This window comes from Denticeps clupeoides, chromosome 19 (assembly GCF_900700375.1).
Source record: "Denticeps clupeoides chromosome 19, fDenClu1.1, whole genome shotgun sequence".
Taxonomy (NCBI): Eukaryota; Metazoa; Chordata; class Actinopteri; order Clupeiformes; family Denticipitidae; genus Denticeps; species Denticeps clupeoides.
The window spans coordinates 3,959,017-3,984,783 of NC_041725.1; the positions used below are offsets into that span (position 1 = coordinate 3,959,017).

Genomic DNA, 25,767 nt, shown 5'->3' on the forward strand with positions numbered 1-25,767 from the left:
ACTGGTTTTGTATTTTTATGTCTTGCACCTTTGTGAACTTGCTAATAAATTTCATTAAAAGGTCTGTCATTCTTAGTCATGTCCACTGGAGGGCGCACAACCACTCAGACACACACATGCATCACAACTACTGTGAAGATTTCAGAAGATTTGAAGAACAGCTTCTGCCCTCAGGCTATTCGGGCCCTGAGTCAGGTGCAGATATGGTCTCTGTCTCTGTAACTACACTCTGCACTTCATCCTTACCGTCTCACTGTTGTGCTGATCCGGACTCTGTAATTGCATTCCCAGTATAAATAAGCATTTTATGTGACTATCCTTACTGTGCTCATATCCACATAAAACTCCCCATTTAGTTCTCATATGTTTGTGTTTATCATACACTCATATATGTTGTGTTGATAATTCACCTGCATCCTTATGGGCAGTGTGCTTTCCATCTTGGAGGAATGCATGTTCTCACCTCATGTCGTCCAGCATGAGATTGGAGCAAGGAAAAAACGAAGAGAGGGGCTCAGCGGCAGCGGCGAGTGGCCACCACTGGCGCCATATTCTTATTTGTCTCTTCGTCTTAATCTCAGTCATGACTGTATCCTGTTCCGTCCCTATACGGAGATGGACCGGTTGACAGATGAGATCAGGCAGGAGTCCCTGTGGACTAGCATGTTTGAACATGACCCTGTGGTCCGTCGTGTGAGTAGGTTGCAGGTGGAAGAGGTGGAGCTCTGCTCTAGACAGAATACATGTGTGTGAATGAGAGTGAGGACAGCGGGACGGACAGTGTTATGTTTGCTGTGGCTGAATAAATCAGTTTCTTTCTTTTAATACATCCGCAAAAGGCACAATGCATTCCAGCCAAAAACTTAGCTGTCCAGAGCAATGGGACGTGTTAAAGAGATGTGAAGACAGGGTGGAATGGGAGGAGAAGAGAGGCAGGACTCATTTCTGAAGGGCGAAAGTGAAAAGTGAAGTTTTACAAGACAGTAGTGAGACCGGAGAGGACATGTAGGTCGGAGACAGTGACTGATGAAAAGACAGAAGGCAGAACTGGAGTTATAGATGCTGAGGTTAGCATTGGCAGTGACCGGGATGGACAGGATTCATTAGTTTGGAAAGTAAAAGAAGATTATTATTATTTATTTGTATTATTACTACTATTGGTCAGACTAATGCAGGGGTAAAAGCGGTTTTAAATTCTTGCTAGACTACTACATAACCCCTTTGTTGGCCACCCCCCTATCACAAAACAGTCAGTCTTCCACCTTAAGAACATGTCCAGCTGCTGTTGTCTGCCTTTGCTGCTGAAGCATGTCACACTTTCATCACTTCTGCTTGGTCTCCCCAGTAAAGTCCTTAAACTCCAATATGCACAGAAATATTTCACATTTTATATTCTCAACAATATAAAACATGATATAGACGATGCTTCCTCTTACTTGACTTTAAAGCACTGGCAGAGTCCCCACACACTGCCCTCCGGGCGCCTTAAATCATCTCTGAGATGATCCGTAAAGCCTTATGCAGTTCACCACCTCTCTAAACTGGGAAAATGTGTTAAAGATATCAGAGGCTGGATGACCTGCAACTTCCATATGCATAAATTGGATAAGACATGGACTAACAGAAAGTAGATTGGATTGTGTGTTTTCTCAGTCTTTCCTGAAAAGAAAAGAATTTTGATGTTAAGCGGTTATTTGATTGCTATATTCAGAATACATCTAGGATGGCTTACTTACACGTAATAAATACTATGGTTAGGAAATTTCTGCATGCTTTTATAGCCTCTAGACTGGCTTATTGCTCTTGCTGAACAGGCTCCAGCAGCCAGGGTTCTTGTACAAGAAAATACAAGAGCACATTACCCCAGTATTGTCTTCCCTTTGAGAGGCTGGTCATGAAACATTTGAAGGCCCTTCTGCCCTCGACAACGGATCCACTAAAGAGAACGTAGAGACCAGGAATATGGTCTTACACAACCAAGGTATAGTGCGGCAATACTGTTCAAAATATTGTCTTCATTTTGTTGGTGCCAGTCTTTAACCACTAGAGGTCATCCTAACACATAAAAATCACCATAATGAATGCAAAACCCCATACGATCATTTCAGCGGTTCGTTTATTTGGTTTCATATTTACAGATATTGATAGGCAAACTGTTATTGTACATGGAACCTATAAATGGGAAAACATGATTACAGTTCTTAATAAATAGAATTCCTTCATTTATGTAAATTCAAATTGCAAAAGAGCTACATTAATCAGGAGGTCTTTTAAGTTTGTCATAAATCATTTTTGGCAATGATATACGTAAAAATAAGTCTACAAAAATTACATACAAATATATGTACATATGATCAAATATCTGTAATGCAATTTTAGCAACAGTGCATTGATTTAAGCATAGGTTTATTAGCCACAAACTGAATGATTTCAGGCTTGATTTCAAGAGCTACAGTGGCCAGCAAATCTAAGACAATCAGCAGAAAGGAAATGGCCAATAAAAGCCTGGCTGCTAGGTGTGCGTATTCATTTGACTGATCTGTCATCGGTCCACGTAGATACCACAGTGCAATCAACACCCAAACTAGAATACATTCATCTTCCTTAAACAAAGAGGTTTCAGAGAAGCAAGATAAAAATTCTATAAAAAGCACGGTTTTATCTCGCTTCCATATGAAGGAGGAACGGCACTTTCAAAGAGGAGCTGGCTGTTTCAAAGCCGCACTGGCATGAAGAGCCATCCACACTCCCCCTGCACCCAGACCAAACAGAGATGAGACTGTGTTTGAAGTGGGAGAGGAAGGCCTCAAAAAAAAAAAAAAAAAAAAAAAAAAAAAAAAAACACAGTCTCTGCAGCGCATGAAAGAAGAGGCGAATAAAACTCACCGCCTGCCTTCGCTCGGACGTACCCCAGCAGGACGGACCGGATCTGTGGAGACGTTTGCTCCGTGCGCCATTGTCCCAGTATGGGCACCGCTGATTTACAGAGAAACAACTGGTGCCGTCTGTTCCACCCATCATAACCACCTCCCTGCCTCCCTCGCTCACCAGCCACAGTCTGGAGCTCTTTGCAGCCAATTCTTTGCACAAATGATGTTTGTGAACTGCTCAGTGAGCGTGTAATTAAATTGCTCATCGTTTACCAAGCAGCCAGACATCTTTAATGAAAGCTGCAGAAAAGCATGGGCGAGGAGAAAAAAAAAAAAACCCACAGATACAAACAGGGTTTCCTGAATGGGCCTGAGACAATCAGTGGAAACATCAGCATTTTAAGGCATTATTAAATTAAATGAAATGCATTAAGAGAAACCCAGTGGTCGGATGTCCCGCGGAGCGAATGAGATTTTCGTGGAAATCAATGTTGGTTGGGTCCAGTACAACACCTAAAATCTCTCTGATCTGCAGCAGCGCACACGCTTCAGAGTGCAGCGCCGGGCACGGGCAACAGCACACCACCACAAACCGGCTGCATTCTGTCCAAACAAGGGCTGCCGCACCTACACACCTCCCTACCAGTTTATAAGGTGCCATATCCAACCCGTGGTTCCATATCATGGCAAATCCTGATAAGGAACATGGAGAACCTTCTGGAATGTCTCCCTGGCTCTGCATTGGTAAACAGGAGTGTAGACGTGTGCGGAGGAGGGAGTGGTCATTGTGGTTAAAAAAAAAATAAAAAATTACCACTTGATCAAAATCTAATATCCATTCAGAAAATGGATGGCAAGGAGAACAGTGTCACTTTGTCAAAATAAATTGCTACTAGCCAGTAATTTTCCATCCTGGTTTTCACCTTCAGGCTCTTGTGTGTGTGTGTGTGTGTGTGTGGAGAAACGACAGCTTCAGGGTGTCCTTATGGGCCTTTTGAAAATGGAATGTGGAGCAGTGCAGTCTACAGACCTTCCCTTCAATTTAACAAGGGAGTCCAGTCAGCCTGGCACGGTCACTTGATGCGGTGGTGCACAAGTGAGGACTGGTCCGTGATCACGCTGTCTCTGCCACGTCTGTGTCGGCACGGCAACACCAGCAGAATGAGCAGTAGCAGCAGCACCAGCACACACAATCCCATCATGGCGTAGGCGATGACCCACATCAGCGGTTCCTTGAGCAGCGGGTCACCCATGCAGTCTGATGTCACGCCCCCTGCCAGGAAGGGTCCAGACACCTCGGACAGGAACAGGTTGCCTCGTTCTGTTTGTAGGGAGCAGGAGAGAGAAGGAGATACTGCATTACATTACATTCAGCTGACCCTCTTATCATGAGTGACATGCTCAGGGACATAATGCATGGTTCTCACACATTTTTACAAAATAGTTTCCATTACTTTTCCATAATTTTTCAGACAGGAACTGCGATGCTTCGGACGTTTGGAAGCCATGACGGTCGGTGGAGTTACTTTTTTAGGGGAGCATGAGAAACGGGAGGTAACCTTTCCCCTTGTGACAACATAAGGGGACAAATTCCAGATCCGACCATCTGAGCTGCCGCTCTCTAAACGGTGAAGCAGAATGACCAAAGTACTCTTTATACATATCACCATTTCTAACCACTGCAGGACAATAGACAGTGTGTCCTTCCTCCAAGTTCACATGAGCGTGAGTAAAATAGTCTCCATCAGATTCTGGCATAGATCATCAGCTGTAATTTAAAAGAAGCTGGAATATGGAAGCGACGCACGCAGTACCACCTGACGTTGTTCACTACGTAAAGCCAGCAAAGATACTATAGACCTGTGCTAGTTTTAAACGTTGCAGTTGTAAATGTAGAAAAAACCTTCATGTGTCAATCAGATTTCAATGACTTTTCCAGAACTGTGTTTTTATTTTGTATTCCAAAACTTTAAGGCCTGGAAAATTATCTTTTCAAAAATTCACTTTTTTTTTTTAAATGACCGTAGGAACTCTGATAATGTTGTGAAAGTTTTAAAATCGATATACATATAAAGTTACAGATGGGATGAAGTAAAAAGATCTGCAGGGAACTAAAACAGGAAATATGAAGAGATAAATGAACTCATTTCTCATTACTCTGAGTTTACTCCCCTCAGTGATCATATTAAAATGATTCCTGGTATCTGGAATACTATTTAGTTGACACTCAAAACAGCAAACATTCCATTTCCATTAGTGCCTAGTTTCCCTTTGTGTTCACCTGCACATGTGCTGACTGCAAAGCCCACCCTCTTCTGGGCACGGTCAAATACAACGTAGAAGCCTTCCATGACCGTAGCACCAATCACAAGGCCGTTGGTTGAGGAGGAGATGCCAAAGCGGTAGCAGTCCAGGTTGACATCCACTTCTGTGACCGGCTGAATGTACATCTGCAGTTGGAATGAGAGGATGAAAGTGAAAAAAGTGAAAGTGAAGTGATTGTCATTGTGAAACACTGCAGCACAGCACACGGTGACAATGAAATGTGTCCTCTGCATTTAACCATCACCCTTGGTGGGCAGCCATGACAGGCGCCCGGGGAGCACTTTGTGGGGACGGTGCTATGCTCAGTGGCACCTCAGTGGCACCTTGGCGGATCGGGATTCGGCAACCTTCTGATTATGGGGCCACTTCCTTAACCGCTAGGCCACCACTGCCCACTGAGGGAGGACACTAGCATTAGAAACAGACATTTAGACTTTTGTATATATAGTTTTTACCAGACACCCTTATCCAGAGTGACTTCAGAGACAATCAGTAGTTACAGGGACAGTCCCCCTGGTGACACTCAGGGTTAAGTGTCTTGCTCTGGGACACAATGGTAGTAAGTGGGGTTTGAACCTAGATTCTGGTCAAGTAAGCCACGCAGCCATAGTGGCATAATATCAGCACAGAAATGCTGACATTGTAAAAATACAAATACAGATACAAGAGCACCATCCACTGGGGTGGTAGTAACCACAGGCCTTTTGCTTGGATGCATATTGTCTCACATTGTGAAAGAAATCAGAATAGCAGGCTGGAATGAAAGGCACTATTATGTCAAAAAAAAAAAAAAAAAAACTAGTGACGTCTCAGGTATGTGTACACGTGCACTTTTGTACATGAAAGAAAGTACTGACCTGGGGCAAGATCGTGATTCGGAACGACTGGCTAGTGTTTGTTGCTCGGAGGTAGATCGAGAGTTTGGGAAAGAATGTCCATGGTGCCTGGCCTTTGGTCCAGCAGGCCAGCTTGGTACCCATCCAGAAGCCTGACGTGAAATCTTTAATCTTAGGAACGACGGCAAAACAAGAGAGATGAATTTAGAATCGGCCCTGCAAAAGACATAGCACATGCATACTCCATATCTCATTTTCTTTTCTTGTCTTTTGTGATTTATTTTTAAATGTTCAGAACTTCAGGTTTTTGGCATTTTGGACATCACTGAGGTAAAGCAGTATAATAAAGATCTGTGAGTGGTTTCACAGCCACAGGAGGACTACCAGCTACTTGTGAGTGAATAACAGTGGCAGCATGGACTTAAATAATTCCTACATTAGTCCTCTGCTTTATTTACTTATTAATTACAGTCATAAGTCATATGACTTATGACTTCTTTTTCATCTCCATGACGACAACAACAACAAAAACTCTGCTGTAAAGGACCTGGGCCAAGGTCCTTTAACCATGCCGCAGACAAGACAGACAAGGCCGTACCAGAGAGGTCTGTGCAATGGTCTCCACCACGGCGTTGAACACATTCACTGGCAGCCTCAGGAGGGTGGTCCCGCTGTCCACAATGGCCTTATCTGTGTTGTACTGATGATGAAGACACAAGGGAAACAGCTAATTAACACGCTTGCCTGGATGCAGGTTAACTATTTACATGTGTGTTTCCAATGACAACACCACTCAATATTTCAGAATATATCATAGGTCCCTTATGGTCCTGCAGTGGCTAGAAATGGTGATGGGTGTAAAAAGTGCTTTGGTCTTTCTGCTTCACCGTTCAGAGCGGCAGCTCAGACGGTCGGATCTGGAATTTATCCCCTTATCTTGTCATAAGGGTAAAGGTCACCTCCCGTTTCTCATGCTTTTTCCGCCCAGAGAATTTCCCACCCCTCCCCCGACCGTCATGGCTTCCAAACGTGCAAAGCATTGCAGTTGCTTGGTGATTGGACGTAAAAATTAGCACAAATGTGTGTTTTTTTTTTTAGTTCAGTCATGCGAGAGTCTGAAGAACCAGTGGGTTCATAAATTTTTTTCGGTAAAAATGCTGACACGACTTCCTGTCTGCACCAAACATTGAGGCATTGGCCGCTCTCCTCCTCATCAGCATTTAAAACTGCAGACACCAAAATGGCGCATCCTGGGGAAATGTCATTGTGGAACTGGATAAAAGTGGCTGTAATTCTGCACCATGGCTGAACTTCGGAAAGAGACCTCAGATACAGTATTAGGGGACCACTTAAAACTGAAAAAAAAAAAAAAAAAAAAAAAAAAAAAAAAATTTATATATATATATATATATATATATATATATATATATATATATATATATATATATATATATATATATATATATATATATATATATATATATATATTTTCATAATAGGGAACCTTTTAAAAAAAATGGGGAAATCTTCAGATTAATCTTGAATTAAAAAAAAAAAAAAAAAGTCCTACCTCTTTACAGTCCAGGTTTAGGTTTCTATCACCGACCTCCAGTTTGAGGATCTCCACTTGGTAATACCACTCTTGTATTATAGGAGTGTACCACATGGAGCCCCGGTACAGGGTTGGTTCAACCCCTCCCATTATCTGAAACACAAAACACTGTTTCAATATACAGTTTTAAAAAAAAAAAAAAAAAAAAAAAAAAAAAAATCAGAAATAGTGATGATGTCTGTAGCCCAAGGGTAAATGTTTTGTAGTGAGTTGCCAATAAAGTGTTTCACATGAAGTTGATATGTTGGAGGATTAACACACCCACCCAGAGATGCACAGTTTAAATATTCCCATTCCTGGATTAAGACAAGTTCTATTCTTTAAGTGTTGTAAAACAGAAAACTACAGTGAAGTTCTGTTTTAGTGAAGGACTACACTAAATCCATGAATGTGAAACTGTTCCTTTGTGATTAAGGTCTTCCCTGTACCCAGTTCAGGACTAAAACCCAGCAGTCCAATCTATAACAGTCATTTGCTATAGATTCAAAATCAAAATGAGGCCAGCGATTTCAATGATTTGCAGATGAAAATTACGGTATGTTTTTGGCTAATCTAGGCTTGCTACGTTCCAGGATATCCTTGAAAGATATGTAAAGGCAAGCCAATAATACAACAACTAAAATACATTTTAGTAAAGCATCCCTGCTTTCTTTCTTTTTTACCATCAGCTCCTGCTAACTCACCAGGCTGCCACCAGCTGGGTCCGCGGTGCTGCTGGACACGCCGGCACCACACATCTGCAGGGAGAACACATCCGGGATGCCCGTCTGGCGCACCAGGGAGTTAAAGAACGGTTCCACAGAGGGGTCGGGCTGTAACCACAGCACAGGACAATAAAATATAGAGAACGGAACACCAAAAAACACATATAAAACAAGCCAGACACTGAATACAGAAGAACAATCACCACATCACCAGCAGACGGTGACCGTTCATACAAATATTGTTAGAAATGGCAGCAATATCATTCTAATATACCATTTTAGCTAAATGTGCAGACACCTGACTATTTATGTATTTATTGAGCACATTTTATAACTTAGATGAGATGATACAGCAGTTATGGATCTGTGCATAATTATAATGACAATTGAACTTGATAAAATAATCACCATATTGTCCACACACAACCATTAAAAGGTTTTGGTAATTTAGAAATATCTTTGTTTTGCATGAAAATATTACAGAATCAATAAGAAATAGTCATTCACTATTAGTCTGAATTTGGCCAGATTTTATCTTTAAATCAATGCAACTGTTTTCTGCAGCCCTATGATAAAAAGGTTTTCTTAGTAATCAATTAACCTCTAAAAAGTGACGGTCTTGCATTAGTGAAGGCAGCATTCTAATTATTGCAGATGAGCCCTTTTTATACTTACGCAGATACTTCATTCATTAAAAGCAAATCGCAAAATTAACAACGTCTGGACAGTAGTTCAATTTTATGTTATTTTAAATGGACAAAACAATTGCTTACTATATAAACCAAAGTTTTCTAAATAACCATTAGCTTCATTCTGTCACATTCATACAAAATGATAACCTGTATGTATGGGTTTTTATTTAAAATGAATCATTTTTTTTTATTATCATATAGTTCTTTTCTCTGCAATTTGCAATAACCTGGGTCAACAAAAAAATTAACATTGGCTGGAACAAATGCGGTCACTCGAGCCTCTGTAATGAATGGTGACCTGTCAACTGTCCACTGCTCACTTCTCTGCAGTTCTTGGAATTCATGCTGTTGCCCCCAGGCACACCGCACCCTATGACCTGGTCCAGCCAAGTCAAACGATGCCAATCTCCATGGGTGGCAGTGCCTGCTCTCGGCGCATTACACACGCAGTTGGGCTCACAACACTTACCCTTGCCAGCAAAGGGTACGCCATTCCCAAAATGCCTTGCCAGTTGACACCGGGAAGGTAAAAGCCTTCGGATGAGAGAATGGCAGCGATGTTGATGGTGATGCTGCCATTAGGACCTTTGGGCATGGAGATGACATCGGTGCCCAGCTCTCCCTCCCAGTCACCCTGTGTATACCTCACTGCCACAAAGCCACCACTGAACCGGTATGTACTGGAGCTGACACACACACAATCACACACATTTAGCTTTCATGAATATGCCTAAAAACTGAAACTAAAAACAGCCAATCATGGATCAAGGGCCATGGAGACGCAAAAATATATATTGCTCATGGATCCAGAAAGAATTTGCATCACTTTATCCACATTTTGTTATTCCAAAATGGATTAAATGTCATTTTCACACGTATATAAGTATTCACAGCCGTTGCTCAAAACTTTACAGCCTCGAGTCTTTTTGAATATGATGCTACATGCTTGGCACACCTATCGCCCATTCCTCTTTGCAGCACCTCTCAGGCGCAATCAGGTTGGAAGGGAGCTTTAATATCTTGGCTGTGTGCTTAGGGACGTTGTCCTGCTGAAAGATGAACCGTCGCCCTATTCTGAGTTCAGGAGCGCTCTGGGGCAGGTTTTCATCCAGGACGTCTCTCTACAGAGTGACAGAGTGACCTTCAGGTTCTCGGTCACCTCACCGAAAAAGACTGTTCGCTCAGTTTAGGAGGCCGGCCAACTCTAGGAAGAGTCCTGGTGGTTTTGATCTTCTTCCACTTATGGATGATTGAGGCCACTGTGCTCATGAAAATATTTCTGTGAGATTTGTACCTGGAGACAATCCTGTCTCTGAGGCCTACAGACAATTCCTTTGACTTCATGCTTGGTTTGTGCTCGGACATGAACTGTGGGACCTTATATATGTGTGTACTTTTCCAAATCAGGTCCAATACACTGGTTTTTCCACAGATGGTAGCTGCTCTTATCCAACCTGACGCCTGCAGCTATAGGAATGTAGCAGTGGGGTGGTGTGGGAGAATTTGGGAAGGTTGAAAACAAGTTGTGCCGAAGCGTTCTGGATCATCTGGAGAGGCCGAGTAACGCTAAGAGGAAGAGTTACAGTAGTCCAGTTTAGAATTGGATGAATCCTCCTAATGCTGTAGAGAAGGAATTGACATAAACAAGAGAGATCAGGAATGTGAGACAGGTTGGAAATGTGGAGATGTTAATATGCAAAAACATCTCAAGGATGATCAGAGGAAACAGGATAAACTTGAGCTCCATTTTGAGTTTCAGGTCGAAGGCTGTGAATACTTATGTACATGTGATTTCTCCGTTTTTTTTTTTTTTTTTATGCGCTGTGAATGCTTTACCAATACACTAACTTTAAATTTAAACTGAAGTCTCAGCCTAAGATGTCAAGCTTGGTAACATCAGAAAGATAAAGATGGGCCACACCTACTAAATAAAGCAATGCTTGTGTTATTTAATGTTACTGTGTTCAGAATGAGAAAAATGAAAAGAAATGAACCACCAAAGATTTCAATGTTAACACTAACTCGTCTCTGTTGAAGTAGTGTGTGATGTAGGGGTGTGGCGCCGCGGCTACTGCAAAGTTGCTGCTTCCGGTATCAACCAGGATGTTCACCTGCAGTAAAACAAATATAAAAAAAGTGGTTGGATTAGTGGTTGGCTGAATCATAAAAAGCTCACAACAAAATGCTGAAATTATGGCTCATTGCATCTATTTTTCACTACGGTCAGGTCCAAAACATCCACAGGGCCACTAACCGGTCAGGTGTATGTTGAAGAGGAATAACTTCCGACCCTTTTATTGATGTGTCATATTTAATAGGGAAAAGCTCATGGCAAAGAATGACCAAAAATAATTATATAATTATTATTATTATTACTATAGCTCAATCTTAACAAACTGGAAAGTAAGTCTCTAGGTATCACGTGATATTTCTACACTGGCAACGACAAGCAACATTCACCGTCAAAAAACCACCTGGCAGACCTTCAGCATTCAGCATTCCTCCCTCCTCGTGGTAAGATGATCGGGTTGAATTAAAAATCACAATAATTCAACATCTCCGCCATCTCGGTTTCACTGGCGCTTTGAATTATTATTTTTTTTTCACTCCCCCAATTGGTTCCGTGTTAATGAGGCACAACGTGCAGAGGTCAAAGTTCAACACAATTCGCGGAGCGTTGCCGCGAAAACTTTATTCCACGCCTCGTTCTGCACCAACACAAGGAGCGTTGCCAGATATCTGGTTGTTTCAGCAAAAACAACTACTTAAATGACATTTGCGTCATCCACATTACTCGTCAAGTCAGTTTTTGCAAACTGTCAAATTTGGGATCTTGGTCAGCACAAGATCCCGCCTCCTTCCACCTTCTCTTCTCTGTTTATCTCCATTTATCCAGTCCCCATAATAAAACTTGTTCACGGTGAGGTTACTTCCAGGGCAGCGCTTTTATTTAAAAAAAAAAAAAAAAAATTATACATATCAAACATGATGCACTGGATGCTTTCAGCAAAGCCTTTCAAAACGCTTCCAAAACGACGTGAAACAGAAAACGTTCGCACGACTGCAAGAATTGGTACCAGTGCACTGGAAATATCAGATTTTAAACTTTGGACGCATGTCAATCTAAAGAATGAACTCTAATTTAAGGGCCGACACAGTCACCAAGGAATACGCGGTCACGAACGTCCTCAGTGGCCGGAAAAAGGTCACCGGACGCTTCCGATGGAACGCATGAGCAACAGTGCGGAGGAAAACGCTGCCGAGGGAGAAGATGATTACGGAAGCCTCCACCTCATCTTCTGTGTCCGGGCCGGTCATGGCGCTTGCCATAATGTGAATATACAACAAACTCGAGGACATTCTCATCCCATTTGGTCCTCAGAGATCCTGCTTCAGTACAGAACGTTCACAACATTGGTTTGGAAGCCCATCAGGGTAGCGGTCCGGACGTCCTCTGGAGGAGCAGAAGAACCACAGGCAGACGAGCAGTTATCGAACGGTCGTCTCCACCAGCGTTTTGCCCGGATTCTGCTAAAAGCGGCTCTGAAACGGCTTATTTCACCAGAATCCCTGGTGTCTCGCCTCCACCCCCCCCTCCTCGCGGCTCCTCCGCCTGATCCCCCCCCCTCGTCGAGGCGGCTTGGCTAATTGGCAGAATCTCCGTCGCCGGGAGCTCGCGGCGATTAACAGATGTGAGGCCACTCCACCCGGCGCGTTCCACAATTAGCGTCTCATATGAATATCACCTCGCTTAGCACAAGGACCCTTAATTACACCCGAGACGAGGACCGGTTCAGTCGCTCTTCCCCCCCCCCTTCTCGTTTCCAGCCATGTAAAACGAGACACGTGAGAAACCAGAATTTTAAAAAAAATGTCCCTTTTTCAGCTACGTCCTGGACAAATCTTCAGATTGCACAGTGGGAGCCACGTCCCCATTCCACAGCGGTCAGGCCCGGACCAGACGTGGGGTCAGAACCTGAGGGCTGAAGACGGGCGAGAAGATGCCCTGGGAAGGAGGAGACCGGACCTCTGCGAGCGGGGCGGGGCGGCCTGGTCGGCCTCTAATCCCAGTCAGCTGCCCGGCCAGAGGCGCGCCGGCCCGGGGCGGCCGGTCATGTGAGCTCATGTGAGTCCCAGCTCATTCGCAGCCAGGGGCGCCCGCACCGACCCTGCCACACAACGCCACCCACTCGGTGACAAACGTGTGACGGTGGCCACAGTGAAGTGACCGCAAACAGCAAGGATTCTACCTCGCGTGCAACCTGGGAGCAATAAAATTATAATTCAGCAAGCTGGAACAGGGCTCGGCTGGAATCGTACCAAACTACATAAAAAGCTGCTTAATTGGAATTAAAATATGAGGAACAACAACAATAAATAATAAAAAAAAAAAACCCTGTACGTTGTTATTAACATGATTAATATAAAAACTGCACGTGAAGAGATCACACACGTCCCGATCTTTACTTTCCCCACACCTACCGCCTGGGCCGGAGTGCCGATCGTCATCTCGATGTAATATCCTCTCCCAGAGTCGCCTTCCAAGTTGTCCACCATGTCCAGGAAGTTGACGGTCCCGGCGGGGTCGGACGCCAGCGACAGGCCGCCGGACGCGAGGTCCAGACCCGCCGAGGAGTTCAGCCTGGCGGCGGAGAACTTGAGCGGGATGGAGTAGAGGCCGTCAGCAGCCCCGATCAGCAGCGGAACCAGCAGGACCAGAAGGACCCGCAGAAGGACCCGCGGCCGGGTTCCGCAGAAGCGGCCTTCCTCCATGGAGGAGCCGCGGAGGAGACGCGCGGCGGGGGAACTAGCGCGGCTGCGCCCTCAGCCTCCCCATGTTCCCCGACCGCGACGGCGGACGTGACGACTTCCCGGCCAACTTTCCTGCGCTTATACCGCCACGAGGAGGAAGAGGAGGAGGAGGAGGAGGAGGGGGAGGAAGAGGAGGAGGAGGAGGAGGAGGACGCCGGAACGCCCCGAACACCACAAACCCTCAAACGCGACGATCTCTCACTTTCAGGTCGTCTCGGGCCACTGGGGCCTAAAAAGTACATTTTACTTCTGCAGGTTCTCTCATTCTTTTTATATCGGAGGTCAGTGCTGCACCCTGGCGAGAAAACTGTAAAGAGCCACGTGTCAGAGTCATTGAATTCTGATTCTATATTTCAATCAGTGCCGATCACATGATTGTAAATGTGTATATGTTACTGTACACTTATAAATAAAGTGAAGTGATTGTCACTAGGGTGGTAGTAGCCTAGTGGGTAACACAATCGCCTATGAACCAGAAGACCCAGGATCAAATCCCACTTGCTGCCATTGTGTCCCTGAGCAAGACACTTAACCCTAAAAACTGCTCCAGACTGTCCCTGTAACTACTGACTGTAAGTCGCTCTGAATAAGGGCGTCTGATAAATGCCATAAATGTAAATGTCACTTGTGATACACAGCACACGGTGCAGACAGTGAAATTTGTCCTCTGCATTTAACCCATCACCCTTGGTGAGCAGTGGGCAGCCATGACAGGCGCTCGGGGAGCAGTGTGTGGGGACGGCGCTTTGCTCAGTGGCACCTTGCGGATCTGGATTCGAACCGACAACCTTCTGATTACGGGGCCGCTTCCTTAAAAACTAGGCTACCACGGCCCCCACATTTATGTGTGTGCGTGTTCTTGGGTTATAAACTTTTCATTTCATGGTTCTGATTTCATTGTATTATATAAAAAACTATAAAAAGTACTTTTATTCAACATCAAATGTTAAACAAGGAACAAAAGAGGTATGTAATCATTGTATTGTTTTCAGATTTAGTTTTGCTTCTTAAATATCAGTTTCAGTTCTTTCATTAACTTCACTTCTGTTAAACTTCAGCTGAATTGGAAAATGCCTACATTGATATCCAGAGTAACGCTGTCATGCGATTTCATAAATAATCAGCTCAAATATTCCATCCTGCAAGAATATTTATGTAAAAAAAATGTTTTGGTTTTTTTTTGCTTATTTGTCCTAAGAAAAAGTCTGAAATAAGACCACAATGGACAAACTGCTGTTTGTGTGATTAGTGTTCCTGCAGTGCGGATTACGCTCCTTCCCAGGATTACAGTGTATTGGGTGTACAACCATTCGTGTTATTTGACAATCTCGGATTGGGGCCCATGTATTTATTACAAATTCATTTGAACATTAGAACTCCTGACAGTGATGTCCAACCATCATCTGCTCGGGGACAGATGGCACAATTCCCGTGTGCAACGTCTTCAAAAGGCAACCCTGCTCTTGCCGCTCTCATCACCATCGTGGCCCATGTCCGTTTCCTTTGTGCTCCTTATTATCTTCACCTCGAGGGTAAACTTCTCTGATTCATGTGATTCACTGCAGATGACCCCGTGACCCGATGTTTATGTGCCATTTAGGTAGAGGTCCCCAGGGGGCCGAGTCATGTGACCCTCTCGTCCAGAACAGAGTCGTCGACAATGGGCAGTCTGTGGCGGCCTAGATATGACTGCACTAAAACCAGGAATGCGGCCCGTACTGTCTTCATGAAAGGCTTCTGTTCAAGACCGTGTCTCACAGGGAGACTGAAGACCGACTGTATGGCATCACATGCCCTGGTAAAAGCAAGTCAGTCCACTCGCCAGAAATGAGTCTCAGCCTTTGTTGAACGGAATGCCTCAATACTTGCATTATGTAGCGGGTTTTATAATAATATTGTCCAGGATAGTACAGTAAGGCAGGAAGTAACCGGTCATGTGCGCGGACAGAGCGTCAGTAGCCAATCGTATTGTAGCCTCTGCTGGGTTTTATGTAACATGTATTGAGACCTGGTTTCCACAGGAGGTCAGCTGTCCATTTTCAACGCTGCAGTTCTTCCACGCGTGCCACGTTTTTTTTCTGACCAGATGATGGCGCTGTACACCATTTGACACCCTCCCGCCTCCCTCCGCTCGTAATGTTTTCCCGGCTTTGCCGTGCAGCAAATTAGCCTGATTAGTGGCCTGAGCAGCCTCCCTTTGCTGTTCAAATCGTCTTTGCAGGAGCATTGCTTCCTAATCCCAGCAGGTAAGGGGGTGGCGGCTCGGAGACATGCAGTGCTCTTGTTTCACCTTAAGACAGGCACCATTTGGCCCCTCCCCTGCTTCGGCCCTATCCCCTTTAACGCCTTGAATGGTCTCAGGGAAGCAGGGTGGTAACCATGGCTGAGACTGACACAGGTTGTGACACAGCCTTGGTTGTGGACTGTGATGCTGGTGGAATGTCCTACAAAGAGAATTTTATTATTACAAATCGATATCAGGACCACAGTATTCAGTACATTATATAATTTTCTAAAGAACAGGAAGCTCGGTATTTATTTATTTTTAGATCTCGATATTCGACCACCTTTCAAATGTGCTTTTATCCCCAGGACACATGCGATACGTCTCATGATCCTCAGTCCAGCACAGGCAGCATTACTGGCGTGTCCCTAAGTACATAATGCTTGTCTTAGACTCTGTGCATCTGTTGGTATTTCCACGCGATATTGGATATTGTGTAATTACAGCCGGGCAAGAAGAGCCGTACAATCTGGGATTAAGGGGGATGTACCGTAATGACCTGGCCACATGTTTCTGTGCTAAATCTTATTTTCTGCCCCGCCAGAGCCACAGCCATTTTGTATTAGGGCCAAATGGTTCAGTGTTGCTTTGTTAAGATTTAATGAAGCTTAAAGCAAATCACATAGCTGTAGTTAATTTTCTTAGTGGTAGGAATCACTGGGAAAAAAAAAGTCTTTATATATTCTAACTCTATTTTCTTTCTCATCTCTTTCTTTCTTTCCTCTCAATGTTTGTTTCTTTGTGCTTCTTAGTTTCTTAATTCACTGCATTCATCTGAATGTTTATGGTGCCTCCATAGGGGTTCTGCTGCCCCACGGTGAGTGATATTGGCATAGCCGCTAAATTGGGTTAAGCAGTTTTCACTTCAAGTGTGCGTCGGTTTACTTAAGCACCGGATGGTTAACTCACAGTAATTCCAGAGATGCCGTGTTATGGATTTTAAATGCCGAACAACCAAACCCAGGGACATGGCACAATAACCAACAAACTCTGCAGCAGTTACGTCACAACCAAAAATTATTACGTGAATTATTGGGTTGGAAATTCTGCTGGAAAATCTGTCTGTCTAATCATACAACGCAAAAGAATGGGAAAGTACAGTCTTGGCCAAAAGTTTTGAGAATGACAAAATTTGCTGCTTTATGTATACTGTAATGTATTGAAGTATAATTACAAGCATTTTTAAGGCTTTTATTGACAATTACATCAAGTTTATTACATCAAGAGTCAATGTTTGCAATTACATCAAGAGTCAACCCTTTTTGCAATTCGCCCTGACATGCTGTCAATCAACTTCTGGGCCAAATCCTGACTGATGACAACCCATTCCCCTATAATCAGGGCTTGTAGTTTGTCAGAATTTGTGAGTTTTTGTTCGCCTCTTGAGGACTGACCACAAGTTCTCAAGCACGGTGCTCCATCATGCTGGAAAAGGCATTGTTCTTCACCAAACTGCTCTTGGATGCTGTTAGAGGATGTTTTGGAACCATTCTTTATTCATGGCTGAGGCAAAATTGTGAGTGAGCTGACTCCCTTGGATGAGAAGCAGCCCCACACATGAATGGTCTCAGGATGCTTTACTGTTGGCATGAGAGCCGTTCCTGAGCAAGTTCTGCTCTGATAGCACCCTGATCCCGCAGCTCAATCATCTTTAGGAGACGATCCTGGTGCTTGCTGGACTTTCTTGGGCACCCTGAAGCCTTCTTCACAACATTGAACGTCTCTTCTTGAAGTTTTTGATGATCTGATAAATGGTTGATTTAGGTGCCATCTTAGTAGCAGCAACATCCTCGCCTGTGAAGCTCTTTTTATGCAACGCAGTGATGACGGCACGTGTTTCCTTGCAGGTAACCGTGGTTAACAGAGGAAGAACAATCATTTCAAGCATCACCCTCCTTTTAAAGCATCCAGTCTGATATCCTCACTTGATCAGCATGACAGAATGATCTCCAGCCTTGTGCTCCTCAACACTCTCACTTGTGTTAACAAGAGGATCACTGAAACGATCTCAGCAGGTCCTTCTGTGGCATGGCTGGAATGCAGTGAAAATGGCTTTTTTGGGATCAAGTTCATTTTTATGGCAAAGAGGGACTTTACAATACATCTGATCGCTCTTCATAACACTCGGAAGCAGCAAACTTTGTGAAAACCAGTATTTGTGTCCTTCTCAAAACGTTTGGCCAAAACGTTTTTTGTACAGTGGCACAAAAAAGTATGGGATTTTCACATATTTTTACTGCAGATCCTTTTAAACTCATTCCGGTTGGGATGGCATTGGTCTTAGGCCACCATTTTCAAGACTTTTCAGAGATTTTTGATTGGATTCAAGTCCAGGCTCTGGCTGGGCCACTCAATGACATCAACAGACTGCTCCTGAAGCCACTTCATTGCTATTTTGGTTGTGTGCTTCGGATGAAGTTCTCTTACCTTCTATGTGGACTAGTCGCCCAGTTCCTGCCACAGTAAACCATCCCCACAGCAACGAAGATGGCAGTGGTGGAGGTGGAATTTAATGTATTTTCCTCTTCACATTGCTTATATGCTTCAGGTGAGGAGCTGTGCCTGTTCCCTCCAGACATGACCATTTGAGTTCAGGCCAAAAAGTTCTGTTTAAAAAAGGTTCTGGCTTCTGTCTGGTCTCTCTACCATAAAGACCTGGTTGGTGGAGTGCATTAGCTATGGTTGATCTTCTGGACAGTTTTCCCAAGTTGGAGCTCCAAGTTAAAGGCCTAAATCTACTCTGATACGTATGAAGATGTTTAAATTCACATGAATGCAGACTGGCTAAACACTGACCTGTCCCTTTAACAGGGCGTGGCAGTGCTGTTGATCTGCATGTCCCATTTAAAGCACTGTTCCACTTGCAGAGAGTTCTGCTGGAGGCTTTCTCTGATTTCTCCCCTGTTAACACCACTTTTTAGCACACTCAGTGTCCCAGCCTTCCTCGGCTTTCCCATCTGGGATTTTCAGAAGTAACACAGTCAGCGTTCCTGTCCACCAGCATTAAGATCTCTCTACCTGCCAGCCAGTCTGGCACCTGGGGGCTTCGGTCATACCTGTGCCAGTAGCACCCCTGTCTAGTGCCATCTGCCCCAAGCAGATGTACGGGTGGCGTACTCCATGGGCCCACTGTGTTCAGATGTTCCCATAGCAGCAGGAGGTGGAGTGGATTGTGAAGGTGGAGCCACCCTGCTGCGTGAGGCTCTTCGGCTGTTGACTGAACACACCACCCTGTTCCTCACCAGACTCTTTTTGGATTTTCTCCATTCTGCAGTTTCTCTCCAGCTTCTGCTGAGAGACGTAGGGGCATTTAGAAACGGGGATCTAAGGAACTTTCTTTTTCCTGTTTATATCCGGCTCATCAGAAAAAAATATTGGGACTGGAGTAGGACTAAATTTCTGTGCAGGCGTTTATGCCCCCAAAACTACCCCAAAAGTACAACATTGAACAAAAAGTAATTGCTCTATTAATAATAATAAGTCCATTATTCATTGACCATCCTTTCCTGTGCAATTCAGAAATCTTTATATTTGTGTTTATTTTTACCTTCATGTTTAACTGATATCCAGTGTTAATGGATTTGACATGAAAAAATAAGGATGCATCAATAATACATCAGTACATATTTGACATATCTTACTCAGAGCAACTTATAGTAGTTACAGGGACAGTCCCCCTGGACACACTCAGGGTTAAGTGTCTTGCTCTGGGACACAATGGCAGTGGGTTTTGAACCTGTGACTTTGTTGTCATCTGGTTCATAAGTGCAAGTGTGTTACCCACAAGGACATTGTCAGGATCCAGTCCGGAAAAGGGCTACTCTGGGTCCGGGGTTCGGACCGGAATTTCACGTTCGCCCTGTGTTTCTTGATTGTTCTCACCTGTGTCTGCCTGTATAAAACTGCTCTATTTGTGTCTTTTTGCCATCAGGTCCATGTTTGGTGCTGTTTGCCCTGTCGTGTTTATAGTAATAAACCCCTGTCTTGTGATGTCGTGTGCATGCGTCCTCCTTCCTTGTTGTTCGGGATGAGTGCCCTTGGAGACCAGGATTGGTGTCTGCTGCTCTAGAGTATCCCGTACACATTAATGCTACTCAGGCACTGCAGAAGAACTACACCGTTCTTGATGAATGAACTGACTGTCCTCTCAAGCCCCTCAATTTTCATGACCAATAGAGGCTGCATCTGAAAAGGGAACAAACTTCATCTCACTTAATACTTTTGAGATGCACATGTTCTCACTTGTGTGAAAAAAGACATTGGTAATGCCTCAGAGTCAAAAGATCACTGCCTGAATTTAAATGAACAAATAGATAGAGCCCTGATTGGCTGATTACTATAGTTATTAATATGCTTCACCTGTCGACAGGTTATTTAGTCTTAACTGATGCAGTAAATAACTAATTTCTTAAACTACCATGTCGGAATGCAGTGTTGGGAAGATTACATGTTAGTAGTGTAATAGTAGTGTAACAATTTATTTACAATATGAAATTGCTTTTAATTGCTTTTAGAAATTATACATTAATTGTCTTAACCTTTAACCATTTTGAAATTTTGCTACCTGGCAGTGTTGACCTTACAGCAGTACTACGCATTGACTTCTGTCAAACTCCTTTCAATACATTGAATAGCATATAAATGTAAACATATAAATAATAATAAGGTCATCCGCATAAAAAGCCAGGTCAACTGTGCGGACAGCCAGACCAGCTGATCTGCTGTGGCGGCCCTTAACGGGCGCAGCCAAACGAAGAAGGAATAACAGCCACCACAGACGTCAGGCCTCATTTTACTGTAAGATCACACAGTTATAAACTGCTAAATCAACATTTCAAGCATGAATAGTTAACATTTAAGAGCATTTAATTAATGTGGGGAACTTTGGTTGGTTTGGTGTCCTCCGCCCTTTTCCCATCACTGTTCCCTGTCAGCCTGTAAGGCTGCTCCTGGTAAGGATGGGGGCATTTGAGCAGTTACAGCAACTCAGGGTTAAGTGTCACAATGGAAGTGGGGTGTGAACCTGTGACTTTGTGCTCTTCTGCTTTATAGCCTAGTGTCATACTCACAAGGCCACTGCAACCCATCCACACAAAGATGGACAATTCAAAGCATGATTGTCAGGCCAGTGATGAAACGGTAAAGATTCAGCGCTCCTTGGAAACATATGCTTGTTGGGTCCATTGTCTGTGTCCTTCCCTGGACTGTCTCCCCCTCCCTGCCACACTGACAGTGTGTGATTGTCATCAGCGTCGTGTGATGCCTCCACCCACCAGAGTGTGCCGTGTAACCCTGCCCTGGTGCAGATAACCGTGCCAGGAAGCTCCCAGGGAAGCAAACACACACACACACACACACACACACACACACACGTCTGCTGCTGTGTTGAAGGGATAAGAAAGAGCACAGTGTGCTTTGCCTTTGGCTGCGTGTGAGTGATTGTGTTTTGGGGAGACGACAGAGGGAGGGTGTGTGTGTAAAGGACAGAAAAGTGGTGAAAAGGGGGGGACTTCATACATTTTTATGACCATGCAAGATAAGGTCAGTTGTATGCCATCGTTACTAGGCAACGGTGCGACCCTGTATTGGATTGAGTTGTAAAGCTGAGGAGTCAAATTCAAGACCGACTATTATTTCTGCCATCCCTCTACGGCTGTTAAGGACAAGAGCCAGTCTGAGACGTGCTTTGATAGCTGTTCAATGCTTCTCCCAACACTGTAATGTTAATGAACAATGTCTAAATACAGCCGTTTATTTTTTATTTTTTCAATACGTCACAGTTATTATAGTTACAAACCGGAACAATACTGAATGTCCAGAAACACGACATGATGCTATTTATTAATTTGGCTGTTTCAAGACCTCATTCATCTTCTTTTCTCTCTCTCCTTCCATCCCCTCTTCCCTCTCCCTTTCTTAACCTCTCAGCTCTACTTTAGTACAGAATGGCTGCTGACAGATATGCCACTCCAAGCCTGGAGGCTGGCTGACGGAGGGCGGGCAGGAGGAGGCTGCAGAGGCAGGGTGGGACTCTGGTGTCGTACAGCCGTATCGCTACGGGAGACAGCGAGGGGTGGGGGTTGGGACAGGACTTGGCCGATCGCTGGCTGGGGGATGTGGGCTGTGGCAGAGCCTACCTGAGACATAGTTTAAGGCGATGGCCTGCGGACGTCAGCGAAGCCCTTGCTCCTATACGTTATGAAAGATTCCAATGACAAGAGCAGCAGCTTTCTGTTTGTTTGTCAGAGCATCATATTCCCGCAGCCCCGGGGAGATTTGTGGGTTGTTTACACAAAATGGCGGATCAAGAGGAGATTAGTGCTCTTTATGTGTACGCTTCTCTCATAGGCTTGGAGGACGAGGTGAATTAATACCATGAACGTCAAGGAGGAAATAAAAGCAGAGCGCCAATAAATATGTCTGTATTAAAAAGAGAGCTGTATTAAGCCAACGTTGCAAGAAATAACATTTAGTTGATATTTAGACAGTAGCGTTTGTGGACTTGTTCAACATGCTTGACAAATAAATAGCAAATAAAATTGCAGTAATTTATATAAAGTAAGCCCATTTTATTGCTCATCAGGTGTAACACTAGTGCACATGGAACATGTCTGATTATGCACTTGGCCTGATTGGGCCCAGACCAACTACTGCTTTGCCTAGGTGCTATGAGGCAAGGTGGTAAAAATGTTATGAGGTTACCTCACTGCCCCAGGGGATGGACTATGAAATCTGCGTCATATGAAAGATCTGTAAAACTAAAATCAAATCAAATCAAACTCCAATTCGAAAGAGCTAGACTATTGATAACTGGGCTACTCCTGGACAGAGATTCGTAGAGTAGCCAAAACTTTACTTAAGTACGAGTAGCATTACTAAAAAATAACAGTACTCAAGTAGTCATCCAAAAAGTTACTCAAGTAAGAGGTCATAAGTATCTTGTGCTAAACTGCTGTTAGATATCAAATTTTTTTAGAATCAACGTATTCAGACACAAAAATTTAAATGTGTTAATGCTGGTATTTCCTAATAATAACAACAGCAACAACAATAATAACTTATAGTACGATTTGTAGTAATGGACTAAATCTGAGTTAACAAACTTATATATACTAAGTCTTATATATACTAATTATATGCGTTAGCATTGATATGTTAAATAAAACAGCTAAATGCTAATAAAGCTAATTACTTCCTCTACAGCAAAGAGGTCTACGTATCTTGTAACAAAAAGGTTTACAAACACTATATAGGCTGATATGAAAACTGGGATCCTGTATTCTTTCTGTAACCTATAGTTTCTCACGAGAGACAGTTGGATCTGACATTTTTCATTCTGTGTCTGTGTTGCGCTATGTGCTCTAGGTCATGTGACTGTATGTCTATGTCTATGATTGGTGAAATGGTGTCATGTGATTATTGTTGCTACGTATGAATGGTGAAACATGTTAGATCTACTGTCTGGCAAAAATAAAGCATTTAAATGGTTGCCCAATGTAACGAAGTAAGAGTATACTTCTTATTCCCAAATGTACTGTAATGCACTGTACTGTAAATCACAAATGTATGTGAATTTTACAAATTTAAAAGTAAAAATTATTGCAAACCCACTCATAAAGTACATTTTTTCAAAAAGTAAAACAGAGTATATGTAACTCATTACTACCCACCTCTGCTCCTGGATGTATATTGGACCAAAACTGGATACACAATTCCCTCTTCGTGGTACCACCTGCCTTTGGATAAATCTGCAAAGGTGGCATGCATTTCATTAATCAATAAAGCGCACATAATGTATGAAATTTGTAGAGCTGTAAAGCTGTGCAATTCACCACTAAAGTGTTTGATAATTGTTTTTTTTTTTTGTGGTAGTAGGGTAGTGCTAGGCTAATGAGTAAAAAAACGTGTCCTTGAACCAGGTGACTATGTTGCAGGCTTGATCCTAACCTGCTACCATTTTTTCCCTTAGCAAGACAATTTACCCAGGGAGGCTTTCTTGTAAAAACTGATTGTAAGCCATTGTGGCTCAAAGCTAACATGCTATTGCCATCTATTAGAGAAAAACATTGACATACATCAGCCAATGAAATGATTTTACACAGTTGTCCTCTGAAATAGCCAACATGATCCGTAAGCATAGCTCAACTAAACCATGGATGGAAATGCATTCACTGTCCAGAAAGACTGGACATTATTATGGAAGTTCTCCATGTAAAGACATCACAGTGCTGGCCTGGCGAAAGGTCCCGTCCCTCACTGCTCCCGGGTGCCTTTCATGGCTGCCCACTGCTCACTAAGGGTGATACGTTAAATGCAGGTGACACATTTTGTTGTGTGCATTGCATGTATCACAATGACAAAAACAACGATCATAATGTGAAATGATTTAAGTTTCATATTACAGCAGTGCATGATGTGACAACAGAGCACCAAAAGGGTCTGAAGGTGTCGGGTTTGGCCTGGGTCCGCAGCTCTGCACGTGGGTTATATTTGAACGCCAGCACTCTCCCTCTTGTCTCGATTGCCGCCATTGTTTAAGGTAACAAAGGGGGATCATGTTAGCTGGCTTCAGACTTTTCTATTCTAGGCTAATGGTCCACATAGTGAAAGGGAAATCCGATCCTCCAGCAAGCGACTTAACGAAGGCTAGCTGGCATTTCGCTGATGATAGGCGAGCCATTGTTTGGTTGTAAGAGAACACTGCACTTCAGAGGAGTTGTCAAAACAAGAAGTGCTGCCCTTGGGGGTTCGCCCTCGCAGCTCTTTGCTTTGGCCATGTGCACGCCACATTTGTGTTGGAAAGGTTAATTATGGAAGTGGAGTGAAGTGTTGTGATGAGGGTGATAGAAGCACCATGCAGGGTGGCTGGACCTTGTAGATTCAGTCAGCTGTTTAATGTCTTCAGAGCTTAGCTTTTCGTTTTGGACGTGTGGACTAATTCCATATGGTCAAAAATGTTAAAAGGCCACAAACATTCTCAGAAATATTCAAATGAAATGGTCAGAGATCCAAAAAGTCCTCAGGATTGAAAAACGAAAAACTCCCACTGGACGGCATTATTTAGCACTTTATCAATGTGGTCAGTGGGTTGGATGTGGCAGCATATGTTTCCGTCCCTCCTGTGCTGGCAGGTGGCGGGTTACCCTGAATCTTGACCTTAAACACAAACATCCCTCTCCTCTCTGCTGCACTGTGACTGCCCAAACCCCCACCAACCCAGCAAGAGCCATTTTGCTGCCAAAGGGCACTTGTTGTCAACTCCATTTTCTGCCATTTAAGCAACTGAAGTCAAATGTCCAACTCCTCCCACTATTACACTGCTTGACATTTTTTTCTCCGCTCTAAATAAAGATTATTTAAAAAAAAAGTAAAATGCCAGCAAACACAGGCAACATGCACATACACACTTTCCTCGTTAGTGTCTTGCTTCATACTTTAAAGTCATTTCTTGCCTACAGGTTGACAATTACCCCGAGCCCATGGTTCATTGGTCATAAATGGCCTACGTGTCATTACCGGTCAATGGTGCATAGCTTATGCTCTTTAAGTGGGAATTTTGGTCTTGGGTTTCACTGTGTAATTGAGCCATTGAGTGTTGCCCTGCTGTCCCTGACATCGTGTAGCATTAAAGC

The 25,767-nt window shown here is 43.7% G+C and overlaps 1 protein-coding gene across 3 annotated transcripts; it reads right to left on the bottom strand.

Moving 5' to 3' along the window:
* Nucleotides 1-1,289: 1,289 nt before the first annotated feature.
* On the bottom strand, nt 1,290-13,933 carry bace2 (beta-secretase 2). 3 transcript variants are annotated; one of them, XR_003743187.1, is made up of 10 exons: nt 13,522-13,933; nt 11,062-11,150; nt 9,509-9,725; nt 8,327-8,455; nt 7,602-7,736; nt 6,630-6,731; nt 6,053-6,202; nt 5,152-5,320; nt 2,887-4,191; nt 1,290-1,541 (listed from the first exon to the last, which is right to left on the bottom strand). XR_003743187.1 is itself a non-coding variant. In XM_028961774.1 (9 exons), exons 1-9 carry the CDS (start codon nt 13,810-13,812, stop codon nt 3,944-3,946), a joined length of 1,530 nt encoding a protein of 509 aa, XP_028817607.1. In that variant the 5' UTR covers nt 13,813-13,933; the 3' UTR covers nt 2,099-3,943. The 3 variants fall into 3 exon arrangements, 1 of the variants encoding a protein (XP_028817607.1); XR_003743188.1 differs by lacking the exon at nt 1,290-1,541 and adding an exon at nt 1,786-1,936; XM_028961774.1 differs by lacking the exon at nt 1,290-1,541 and having other exon boundaries at nt 2,099-4,191.
* Between the last annotated feature and the right edge of the window lie 11,834 nt (nt 13,934-25,767).